The sequence below is a fragment of the Nansenia antarctica genome, assembly GCF_963989245.1.
Source record: "Nansenia antarctica genome assembly, chromosome: 2".
NCBI classification, from domain to species: domain Eukaryota; kingdom Metazoa; phylum Chordata; class Actinopteri; order Argentiniformes; family Microstomatidae; genus Nansenia; species Nansenia antarctica.
The window spans coordinates 16,101,174-16,114,695 of record NC_137675.1 but is presented as its reverse complement, the minus strand read 5'-3'; the positions used below and the strand labels follow the sequence as shown (position 1 = coordinate 16,114,695).

Genomic DNA, 13,522 nt, shown 5'->3' with positions numbered 1-13,522 from the left:
AGGATCGTATGCAGAACCATTTCTCCTCCAAACATGGTGCGTCGTATTGTTGCCGAAAAGTTAGATTTTTGTCTTGCATTCTCCCAGTAATCTACAGGCTGCTCCAAACTTCAAACAAGCTTCAAGATGCCTTTTCTTCAGTAATGGAGTCTTCCGGGATGATCGGGAATGGAGACCGTGGCGGTGGAGTGCATTATCTATTCTTTCTTGTGACAACTGTACCCGCTGCTTGAGTGGTCCTTGGCTCTTGGGCTATTCTTCTGACTAACTTTCTGACTACCTGGTCAGAACTTTGGCGAGGAGCCCCTGTGCGTGGCCGGTTGATGGTTGAGTGATGTTCCTTCCACATGAGTAGTGGATAATGGCTCCCATGGTGCTTATAGGAACATTTAGGAAATATTGAAATCCGTCAGTAACCAGTGCCATTACTATGCTGCTCAACAATCTTGTTGCGAAGGTCTTGGGAGAGCTCTTTGCCTCTCCCCATCATGAGATGTTTCTCGCAGGAAAGCTTGGTGACAAATGATTTGTTTACTTGCATTCAGAAGTGGGAAACCCTTTTTCAAAGATTGGAAGTACTTACCGACCAGCATGCACTAACCCAGCTGACAACTGTACCCGCTGCTTGAGTGGTCCTTGGCTCTTGGGCTATTCTTCTGACTAACTTTCTGACTACCTGGTCAGAACTTTCTGAGCTTTCAAAGATTGGAAGTACTTACCGACCAGCATGCACTAACCCAGCTGACAACTGTACCCGCTGCTTGAGTGGTCCTTGGCTCTTGGGCTATTCTTCTGACTAACTTTCTGACTACCTGGTCAGAACTTTGGCGAGGAGCCCCTGTGCGTGGCCGGTTGATGGTTGAGTGATGTTCCTTCCACATGAGTAGTGGATAATGGCTCCCATGGTGCTTATAGGAACATTTAGGAAATATTGAAATCCGTCAGTAACCAGTGCCATTACTATGCTGCTCAACAATCTTGTTGCGAAGGTCTTGGGAGAGCTCTTTGCCTCTCCCCATCATGAGATGTTTCTCGCAGGAAAGCTTGGTGACAAATGATTTGTTTACTTGCATTCAGAAGTGGGAAACCCTTTTTCAAAGATTGGAAGTACTTACCGACCAGCATGCACTAACCCAGCTGACAACTGTACCCGCTGCTTGAGTGGTCCTTGGCTCTTGGGCTATTCTTCTGACTAACTTTCTGACTACCTGGTCAGAACTTTCTGAGCTTTCAAAGATTGGAAGTACTTACCGACCAGCATGCACTAACCCAGCTGACAACTGTACCCGCTGCTTGAGTGGTCCTTGGCTCTTGGGCTATTCTTCTGACTAACTTTCTGACTACCTGGTCAGAACTTTCTGAGCTTTCAAAGATTGGAAGTACTTACCGACCAGCATGCACTAACCCAGCTGACAACTGTACCCGCTGCTTGAGTGGTCCTTGGCTCTTGGGCTATTCTTCTGACTAACTTCCTGACTACCTGGTCAGAACTTTGGCGAGGAGCCCCTGTGCGTGGCCGGTTGATGGTTGAGTGATGTTCCTTCCACATGAATAGTGGATAATGGCTCCCATGGTGCTTATAGGAACATTTAGGAAATGTTGAAATCCGTCAGTAACCAGTGCCATTACTATGCTGCTCAACAATCTTGTTGCGAAGGTCTTGGGAGAGCTCTTTGCCTCTCCCCAGCATGAGATGTTTCTTGCAGGAAAGCTGGGTGACAAATGATTTGTTTACTTGCATTCAGAAGTGGGAAACCCTTTTTCAAAGATTGGAAGTACTTACCGACCAGCATGCACTAACCCAGCTGATTCTAATTAGCACAGGTTGGAGAACCCATTATTGGCTGGTTTTGTGCATTTTCTTACCGTGTTCAATACTTTTCCTGTGTCATTCCACTTTATTGCACATAGCTTTTTTTTAAGGATTGGAAATGTAATGTGAATATATACAGTACGAGTCAAAAGTTTGGACACACTTTCCCAGAACTTTTGACTGCTACTGGTACTGTAGCTGCAATGGTAATATGTTGAATTTAAAAAAGTGTTGATGTGTACTAAATACTTATTTCCTCCATTGTATATACCAGTGGAAAACACAGCATGGGCATCGATTTTTTTCTCTCAGTTTCTCTCCTGACTTTGAAAAATGTAGGTATGCAACAGCTTGTGAAAGAAAATAAGTGAAGATGGGTTTCAATACCGTACGGTGAAATGTGAGAGTGCAGTCTGTCATGGAAAACACGAGTAAATATGGAGAACCCCTGTCCTTTTTCAGTAGCATTTACTACTAATACTTACCGAGTGTAAGTGATTAAGCAGAGGCTAGACTTAAGTGTTACAACCTCTCCAGCTGCTTTCTAAAACAGTGATTTTTTTAAACAAATAGATTAATGTGTGTGTGTGTGTGTGTGTGTGTGTGCATGGTGCTCTAAAACAATTACAGCCTTGTGTATCTCAGACAGCAATAACAGGCAGGTGGGTGGAATATGAATTTGCCTCAGATGAGATCTCTCCCACTTTCGAGTTCAAAGCCTTTCATTCAATGCCAAATATTTTGCGACAAGCACACACTTAAAAGTCCAAATGAATGTTTCATGTCTTCAAACTCTCCTCACTAATTAACCCCAAAAAGAGAGAGACATTAGATAGGTGTGAGAAATATGGTCGATGATGTCCTTGGGCCTCCTTTATAGAAAGTACTTTGGATCAAATTTGATCTTACCCGTGTCGTACATAGAAAACCACGTCAAAGTATTGATTGATACAATTTCAACGTGAGTCAATTTGACCGTGGAAACTATCGTAGCTCTACGCCAGGTATTGACTTGACGTACGCACATTACCTACTGGTTATGCTGAGTTATTACAGGCATGTGAACCACACTCGAACACTTAATGCCTACTGTAATCATGCAAAGTGAAAGTGGCTCGTAATAAAATTAACAATGTTGTTATCAGCCGAGAAAATGAGTTTTATTCAAGATTTAAAGGGAACGGCCATGCGCTAAATTATACTGGATTTTCTCCGGTGTCTGGGGGTTCGCAAAGGGAGTGCGCAGCCATGTTTTCAATGTCACCTGATAAGAATAAGATCATTATATTATTACAGTATAAGCATTTGCCTGGTTAGTTGTCATGATCAAACTTTACAAATGCAACTTACTGTGAAGCCACCCTTCTCTGCCCTCTCCCGCTTCCAGACGAACACCTACCCTACATTATAGCACTTGGCTTAATTCAACCGCTATAATTGAGCCGCTATCACAGGGCGTAAATACAAAGCTCATTCACCTGCGTTCAATTTCAAGTATATTGTGTATTCATAGACGGAAGTACGTACGCAATTTTAAACAAGTGCAGCCCGTTTTATAAATAATGCTTACGTCCATTTAGAAAAATGTGTTCACGTGCAAGTTAAAGATGACGTTCAAGTACTTTTTTATATAAATGAGGCCCCTTGAGTGTTGATTTTATGTACCAAGTAAAGTGACTCCCACTCCCATTCCAGTCGAGCCCAGTATAAGAGAATATGACAATCAATATCATACCACCATTGATTCCAACTTTTACCAAAAGATAACACTGCTATGACCAAACCGTTTGAAAATGACTTGGGCGAAGGCTGTGTCCTGACCATGTGATCTGACCAGGAAAAACTCTGCGGCACTCGTTAGTTAAAGACATTTCGGGGCCCAACATTGGGACAGCCAGATTTGAGCTGCCAATGGAGTTGCAACTAGCATGTTGGCATAGCGTATGTTGGCAGAGCGAATGTTGGCATAGCATATGTTGGCATAGCATATGAGTTACCTGCCCCCCACCATTCTCCTGGTGCACGTCTCACTGAGATAAAAGCGACTGTGCGTGGGGGGAGAGAGAGAAAGAGAGAGAGAGAGAGCCGTCGCCTCTCGTCCTCCCCAGTTCTTTAAAGAGATAATGCAGACGAGATGAGTCAAAGCGAATCAGCGGTGCCCCGGCTGAAGGAGATGCATGCGGTGGTGGTAATGTGATGGAAGGCAACAACCGAACGGTGGAGGAAAAAAAAAAGGGAAAAAAAAGAGATGGAACATCTGTCAGCCCCTAGGCATATTCTCCAAATGGCTGCCATGAGTACGGAGGCAAGAACACAAGAGCCCACGAGAGAAGCAGAGTAGAGAGAGAAAGAGAGAGAGAGAGAGAGAGTGTGGAGAGAGGATGACAGAGGGGAGAGATAGAGAGAGAGAGGGTGAAGGGGCTGGGGGGGGGGGGAGGTTGGAGAGAGAATGACAGAGGGGAGAGATGAAGAGAAAGAGAGAGAGAGAGAGAGAGAGAGGACCCAATGATGGAATGCATCTGCAATCTCTCACGGATCTCAATCACATAAGTATGACATAGAAGGCAGAAGCAGCATACCAGATTCACGACTTGAAAACAGAAGCGTTTTGGCTTTGTCTATCCGTTCCCAAGCATTCCATTATCAACGTACATTTGATGTATTAATGGCCTAGTGAAGGGCCTTGATTCCATGCGTCAAAATAAAAACGGGAAATTGTGTTCCCCGCTATTAGCCCAAACTTTTGCCATGAACCAGTCCGGGATTTGTTACACAGTACACACACAAGCTTCCCATACAATAGCTTCCACTTTATGATTGGGGGGAAGAAAGCAGTGGAGGCATAAACCCAATTACCGACAGAGTGAGAGCGAAATGTTACTGTTTATGAGGTCCGGCTGAGGGCAGAGTGAGAGAAAATGTCATGGTCTAGTCAGTTAGCTCTGACTTCAAATGCTTTGGGTCAAGAGACAGTACTTGTGTTTAATAAGAGGCTTCAAACTGCCGAAGCACATTGTTTGGTAGACTGGATCAGTTGAGGGGGGGGGGGGGAAAGGAACGGAATGATTATGTAGTCATCATGTCTAGAGCTCTAATGCGCTTTGAAACAGACCAGACGATGTAACGGGAATGATCAAATAGTGTTTGAAAAACACTAAAATAATGATGAGGCAATCATAATGTACACCCCTGACTGTGAATTGTAATCGGGGAAAAAAAAACAGAGGACGATCCGTCAGCTCTCTGAGGTTTGTCTGTGCTCACTCACCGTGTTTCAAGGAATCTCCGCTTGTTAATGTTTTCCTCTCTCTTGGCCCCTCTTTCATATTTGGGGGGGTGGGGGGGGGGGGTGTGTATGAGACCTTTTGCGTGAGCATCCCCAAGTCTACCACTGACATTTATTGCCCTCTTATGATGACCTCACTTCTCCCATGTCAGACCTGCTCCCCGCTTGACTGCCCTTTCGCCCATGGCTTCAATTAGGCAACTCTCTCTCCCTCCCAAACGACCTAGAAGTTCATCTCGTCCAATCCCCTCGCTGCTGATGTGTGACTAGTTGAAGAATAGCGTAACCCTCATGGCCAGGGTTTTGGGGAATAATCAGCAAGCAGGTCTAGGTGGACCTTTTAGATGCATTCAATTGTGTTATCCTCCCAATACAAAGAGAAGAGGACATTACATAAAGTTGTGTATATTTGGCACAATAATCATTCTCTAAGCTCTCTAAGGGTTTTTCAGTTTTTTTACATTTAATTTAAAAAAAATACGAGAACTTGGTCTGTGTACTGTAGGTGTTGGACTATTATACAAAAGAGAGAATCTTTATTTATTTCCGGTAAGCAAAGGAAGACCTTTTTTTCAGTAATTGGAATATAATGTGGATGATTAAATTGAACAAAAAATACTGTAATAGCGTTGTTTAGATACATCTTCATACATTATGAATATCAATACTCATTAATATATCCATTGTTTAGATTAATTAAAATACATACTAGTTTAAGAAGTAGGCCTAATGGATGGAATTTATGACCATTTAAGTTTAGCCCTTCTGCTGCCGAATCCTAACTTGAAGATGCTTGTTTGTGCTACTGAGAATCTAAGCCCCTAATTCATCAAGTTATTGAGTCTTTATAGAGTATTTTGTTTTGCCACTATAATAGTGCAACAGGACCATTTGAAGCAGAACAAAGCACTAACCTACCCACATATGAATTGGACACCTCAAGCTACAAACACACAAACAATGTCATTCTTTCTCTTTTCAAAGTCAAATGAAGGACTTTGAAACTTGCCAATGTTTTACTGTATACCTTTAATAGTCATCTAACCATGGGTCATACAGTATGTAATGTTTACTTTAACCACTAGATGGTAGCTGACTCATGGCTTCAACTAGAGTGACCTTTCTGTTTTGGGGGGAAGTTTAACAGCGGAGCCTGGTGGAGGTATATATCGTAGGACGGGCTGTATGGTATCAAATGGAATCGTGTTTGATACAGTTGCTCCTTCAATTCCATGCATTAAAATGAGCCCGTCCTCCGATTTATCTCCACCCGCCTCCTCTGACGTTCCCGTATTGGTCACTAACAGTGTCACCTGTGTTTGATACAATTCCTCATTCCATTCCATGCATTACAACCACATCCTCCAATCTTTTTTTTTTTTTACTGTGTTTGCTTGTTTTTTTACAATCATAAAAAATCATCATCGTCATCATCAACATACAGAAACCGGGAAACTCGTCCCTGCTCTGATGACAACTGCTTAGTTCACAATGTGAAGTTGCTCATTTCGGCCCATGCAAGAGAAAAGCATATTATCACCTTAGCAGAGCCTACAAGATGGTTTGTGTTACAAAATGGCAGGGTGACTTCCTTCCCCACTGCTACCTCTACGTTGTAAATGTCCTTTATATCTAGCCACTTGATCTTCCACATTGCAGAATGGGTATATTTATTAGCACTGTGGTATGGCAGCGTATTATGCATGGATTTATAGAGGGGCTAGCACATTCCAATTACCGTGACTGGGTGAAATGGAAAATATGGGCCTAATTTCTAATTTCATTAATATTCTATCACTGAATATTTATTGCTACGCAGAGTTAACTCACGTATTCCTTACACATTTCGTAAAAGTCCTCCAGTCGCCACAACTGCTTCATTAACCTTTGTCATTTTTAACCTCTTTGGCCTCATAATTTAAACACATGTGCACACACACACACACACACACAAACTCTCTCTCTCTCTCTCTCTCTCTCTCTCTCTCTCTCTCTCTCTCTCTCACACACACACTCGCACTCACACTCAGTTTCAAACGGTATAATGCTAAGTCATGCATTATGTCACCTTATGAACAGGAATAGAACAGTCAGTCACTCTATCCCTATAGGAATCATTGTCACATCTGTCCAACTTATGTCCCTCATTTTGTTTTTCCACAATTGAAGGTTAATATGGATCTAAATCCCCGACACAAGTCCCATGAAGCTTACAGAATCTCCATAACCAATTACCACACTGTGCTGTCACATATCGATTTCCATATTCCAACACATGGTATTACTGAAATTAGCAGTCACGTGAGCGCGTCCAATGGGAGAAAGTGTCAGTAAATCCCCTTGAACAATAACTGCATCTGCCTACAGAGGAACAAGGCCGAATCACCCGATTGCTACGGTGTTGTTATGCAACAATGGTAAGTGGAGGCAAGGTTGGCTTTGAGGTTAGGCAGGGTTGTTGAAATCACATCTAACTGGCCAGCGACAACACAACTTACAACACGAGAATAAGAAAACACTGACGATAAACCTAATCGATGGCGAGTAATACCCCCCAAATTGACCGACTTGCTACTAATTAAACTACCAAATGAAAACTACAAAGTAGTTTAGAAGTGTTCCCTATACCACACTGTCACTGTGTTGTTTTGAGGGGATTGTCTTGAGTGTTAATTAGGCGTCAATACACTGTGGCTGCGTTTGATTGGTCTGGTCAGCATGGAGCTCACGTTCTGCACATGGCTCCCTGCCTCCTGTGATGGATGACGGTGTTGTTTGGGGTCTGCCCACTATGGCTGCCATTAACACGCATACAGTCGTTTGACAAATGACTCACTCGCTCCACAACTCAGCCCAGAGACTTTACTCGACTCTACTTTTCTAATACTAATAAGTGTATTGAGGCTCGTGCTTGAACCGCTGATGCCTATAGATGATGAAGAGTATGATGATGATAATGATGATGATGATGATGATGATGGTGGTGATGATGATGATGATGACGATGATAGAAACCTAGGAGGATTTGTCAAACCAGAACAGAGAAATCCATCTCCCATACATGACACATACTTGATCACTACCAGACCATCACTCAGGCCCGTTAGTTTGAAGGTTGTCTGTCATCCCGACTGTGATAGCCAGAGTTAGCATGGTACCGTAGCTTTGCGGGTCCCCTCACATCGGATGTCATTAATTCCAATTTGCTTGCATAATGTGATTTGTGGCTGGCCCTGTGTAAAGGGTGAACTCCCAGGAAGTTGAGGAGACGAGCAGCCTCAGAGACTTTGGCACAGCCCCTTTCATAACATCTTGATAGAGGGGCTCTGAGGGGTTGTGTGGTGCAGCGATCGAGGGCCCTCCCGGGGCAGATCTTATACTCAGGATCTAGTCAGTCCATGGCTCTACCACACACAGACATACACACACACACACACACACACACACAAATCCTCACAACACATTCCCTGCTGTTCTCCGACACTTCCACACCCTGCTAATGATAAGGGGCTTTTGTAACTGTTCAGGTCCACTGATTCAATTATATTTGCGGATGATTATATCTTTTGATTTTTTTTTCTTTCAAACTTGGCACAATCACAAAAATAGTGGACCTCTAAGAAAAGAACAAAGCTCTCGGGAAATTACAGCTTTCATGGCCTGACTGAACAAAGGAAGAGAGGAGAATGGACGGAGGGAAAAAACACTACCAAAATCAGAATGAATACAACATACAGCTGCGTGTGTGTGTGTGTGTGTGTGTGTGTCTCAGAGAACGGCTGTCCTAGGATTATCATAACATCTAGCAGAGCATAACACAAATGATTAATTGAGATGTCGCATGATTAGGTGCTAACACGATTAGGTGCTTTTAAACATTAAAGTTTAGAAGCGGCTAATTTAGAGTCCCACATGAGCCACATTGATAGCTATACACGGACTAGCTTGGAAAACATGGTCATGCAACTATTCAACCCTCAACAGTGGCGGACTGGCCACCGGGCATGCCTGGCAAATGCCAGGAGGGCCGCGAGACTCTGGGCCGCTCAGAATGTATTATCAATTTTTTTTATATACTGTATATATATATATTATTTGTAATTTTGTCTCTGGTGATTTTCATTGAAAATAACTTATTTCAGCAGACCGCGGCCCAAAACATATTACATCGGCCCGGGCCGTCCGCGCAGTTCTGTTCGGGTGCCCGGGCCGCGGATTCCCGGAACCTGGGATGGTAGGGGATGGTAGAGCAATACCGCTACCTGATTGGTTGGTGAAGCACTCGTGAAGAGCCCCCTCATTGGCTGGCGAGTCTACCATCTAATTAGCCAGACTCCTTGCTATAAGCTAGCAATATTGGGCTAACGTAAACGTTATCCAATAATGCGTTGTCCATGTGTTGAATAGAAGTGATGATAGTTGAGTATGGTTGAAGTCTGCAGACTAGTTACTGCTCCTAAATAGTGTTACTTTATTAGATGACTCAGTGTTGCTTCTGAAGAGTCCGGAGGGAGCATGACTATGGGAAAGTGAAAGAGGGGAGCGGTGCACAGCAGAAAATGAACACACTCCCCTGAAGTTGCGTCAACACAGTAATATGGTTTGTGGGTATACAATGTGACAAATTGAATGTTAACAAGCTGGTTAATATCAGAATAAAACAGACTGCAGAATAAATGTTTCTGGTTTATTTTATGAAGCTGGTTCACATGACCAAGGTCAGGCTAGTACTGTATTTACACTGTGTTGCCCTGTCAATAAACATGTTTCCTTATGACTTCTAACCTTTCTTGGTGTAGGTAGGGGCCCGAACAATGACTCAAGCCCAGGGGCCCCCACTAGGTAGGGGCTATGCTTGGGAAATGGAGTTCAATATAAGATCTAAAGAATTAGCCTATACTTGTTGTGAGTTTGATTTCAGAATTTAGCAGTTGGCTTCTCATGTTTTGGTCTGGCCTATTTGTCCTGAATGTGCCTTATAGCATACTACTGGTTATACTATGCTCTCAATAACGTTGTGTGGATTGTTGTCGGCACTCTGAATTCATCAGCGATTGTAGTGTGTCAGTTGCGTGTGCGTGTGTGTGTTACATTTGTGTTCCAAATGTCTACATTCGATTCTAGTCAGTCTGGTTATCTCAAGCTTTTTATGTTAACAATCCGTGTTGATGTTGCGTTTGGAAATAGGGCTGTTGTGTCGCAAATGCCAGGGCTGTTTTTTGATCCCAGTCCGCCCCTGACCCTCAAGCTATCCATCATAGCAATGCATAAGACATTGTGCTTATGTTGATATGGTTTGACTTTTGACCACAGAAGAGTACTCACATCAAACCGAGGTAGCCTATGGCTAATTTCCCTCGTGTCATTGTGTGGGATTGTTTTTTGCAAACAATATCTCTCCGCTATTTGGTTTGAGGTGTACCAACATTCAAATAAGCACATCTTCTTCAATTATTTTCCGATTTTAATGTACAACGCATCATTTGAAAGCTTACAATCGGCACTTCCATAAACTGAATATAACAATCCCACACAAGGACACAATGGAAAATAGCCATAGGCTACCTCGGTTTGATGTGAGTACTCTTCTAAGTGTGCTCTTCCACTGTTACTGCTTAACATAAGCCCCATTCACACCCAATAACCCAGGTATGACCCTGCTTCTTCTTGAGACCCGTACCATATTGGTACAATTCACATGTAATATGTACTACCCAGGTCAATTGATTGTGAGTAGTGCACCGTTAGCAAGGAATGTGAGGTGGTTCTTTTCTTAGCAGCGATTTACCCAGGTATGGTATTGGGTAATACCTGGGTCGAAAGTGGGTAGACCCATTCACACTGAACTTGACCCGGGAACTGTATTACCTGGGAATTACTCAGGTCGGTGCTCCAGGGTGAATGGGGCTATAGCCTTTCAGTGCAAACCCTCCAATGCCCGATCTGTCAGCTCCATCTGTCCTTCCCTCCCTACAGCACACCATGCTTTTTCTGTCCGCTCTCATACAGATGATCAGTTCTCTAGAGTCGCTGCTGCATAGAGCAACAGCTAATGGGGGATCTTAATGAACCCCAGCTCAATAAAACTGACCAACCGCTATGCCACTTATTGTCTTCTTTCATTCAGACGCAAGGCAAGTTTATTTGTATAGCACATTTCATACAACAGGGGCAATTCAAAGTGCTTTACATACATTATTTAAAAATACAGCAAGAGGAGCATATTAAGAAAATGAAAATTTCAATGAATAAAAACAAATAGTTAATGGAAAAAAGACATTGATAGAAGTGTTTGTGTTTAATCATAACTGCTGCAAAACATGAAGGATTTTAGCTTAGATTTAAATATTTTAAGGGTTTGGGCCTGCTTGATTTCTTCAATGAGTTTGTTCCAGGAGCATGCAGCAGAGTGACTGAAAGCTGCTGCACTGTGTTTTGTTTTTACTCTTGGAATGATTAGCTGATTAGTCTCAGCTGACCTTAGGGACCTTGCGGGAATATAGGGTGGGAGGAGATCTGATATGTATTTTGGTTCAAGACCATTTTGTGATTTGTATGTAATTAGGAGGATTTTCAATTAAATTCTCTGAGAGACTGGTAGCCAGTGCAGGGATCTCAGGATTGGTGTAATGTGTTCAAATGTCTTTGTTTTTGTTAGGACCCTAGCAGCGGCATTTTGGATGAGCTGCAATTTACGAACAGCTCCTTTAGATAGGCCTGTTAGTAGACCATTACCATAATCAAGTCTACTCGAAACAAATGCATGGATCCGTTTTTTCAAAGTCTTGCTTGGACATGAAACCTCTCGTAACTGGGGATCACGTGACTGACCGTGTGTCTGTGTCTGTTGCGATTCAGATCATGCTGCTGACGGACCCCGAGGTGGAGAGCAGCCTGCTCATCAGCACGGACGAGGGAGCCACTTACCAGAAATACCGCCTCAGCTTTTACATCCTGAGCTTGCTCTTCCACCCCGAGCAGGAGGACTGGATACTCGCCTACAGTCATGACCAGAAGGTAAGAGAGACGAGCCGAGTCGGCTTTGTTCTCACAGCGCCCGCCACACTTTATTCTCCTCTGTCAGATATCAAAAAACAATGCAAGCGGTGGTGAGTCAGGCGGGCTGGGGGGGGAGGGGAGGGGCGGGGCGGGGCGGCTGTGGAGATGAAAGTGAGAGGATGGGACATCGGTTCAGTTCAGGGTTAGTGGGTTGGGACTGGTGATCAGAAGGCCATGGGTTCAAATTCCACCTGGGAACACCACCACGAGTGTGCCCTTGAGTAAGGCACTGAGCCCTAAGTTACTCCATGGAGACCGCCCCTGTAGTCTCTAATTGTAAGTCGCTTTGGATAAAAGCCTCTGCTAAAATGTTAAAAATGTTAATGTAAAAGTTCTGAGTTCAGTTGGGAGTAGGCCTAAGTGGTGACCGGGCTACGCTGTCTGACTAAGAGGATGACGCACATTCAGATTTTGACAGGGAGAGATAGAGGGAAAGAGAGGGTGGCGGGATAGAGAGGGGTGAGAGAGAGGGGGAGAGAGAGAGAGAGAGAAAAAGTGAAAGAGAAAGGGAGAGAGAAAAGGAAAAAGAGAACCTGAATGGCATTTGTCAGATAATCTTTCAAGTTCATGGTAGCCTTCAACACGCAAAGTGAATGATTCACACTTGATGGTTAAATGCTTAACTCTTTATTCATAGCATACTCAAAAAACGATTTGCAGTATTTGAATAAACACAGCTCTGGTGACTAACTACAAGCAGGGAGTTTTACAGTGCCGTTTTGGACAGCGATTCAATCCTTAAATCCTTCACCTTCTCGTATATTACTGTAAATGTAAGCCTTGGATTCCTTCCAATAACTCTATTGATAAAGAAAAAAAAAACTACAGAAGTGTGATGGATAAACAGCCATAAGCACTATAACAAAGGTTAAATGCTTTTTATACCATTAGATTGTGAGAGAGGCTAACGCTAGCTAGCACGTTTCAGGATGACTCGCAGGTTTTATGGCTAAATTGCTCAAAGCATCTGTCAAACACGCATCAAATTACACCATCACTCTTCAAGATGATAGTTCTAGAGTCTGAGTGACATGTTTTTGGACATAAATAATAATCTAATATATAATATATATATTAGCCTGTCTGGCTAGGGTAATTATCTATGAACTAGTGCAGAAGAGAAGGTAATATTAAAAGGATATGTTCCAGAGAGCTTCGGATCTGCAATTTATTGCCATTTTAAGAATGACCATAAGCATTAATTAAATGCTTTCCTTGCAGCAGAGCCATTCAGTGCTAATGTCTCCAATCTGATAAATAATGAAGAACGGTTCACTTTTTGTACTGAGGATATCTTTAGCATGTATATATGCAGTATTCTCTCTTCCCCTCTAACACACACACACACACACACACACTCAGTC

The 13,522-nt window shown here is 43.1% G+C and overlaps 1 protein-coding gene across 1 annotated transcript in view; it reads left to right on the top strand.

Moving 5' to 3' along the window:
• The window catches only part of sorcs1 (sortilin-related VPS10 domain containing receptor 1), a gene marked incomplete at both ends in the record, with an annotated part of 119,278 nt that overhangs the window by 69,234 nt on the left and 36,522 nt on the right, over nucleotides 1-13,522 (top strand). Inside the window, one exon of the mRNA XM_080522521.1 lies at nucleotides 11,958-12,116. Within this exon, the coding sequence (XP_080378647.1) occupies nucleotides 11,958-12,116 (159 nt within the window). The remainder of the gene's footprint in view (nucleotides 1-11,957; nucleotides 12,117-13,522) is intronic.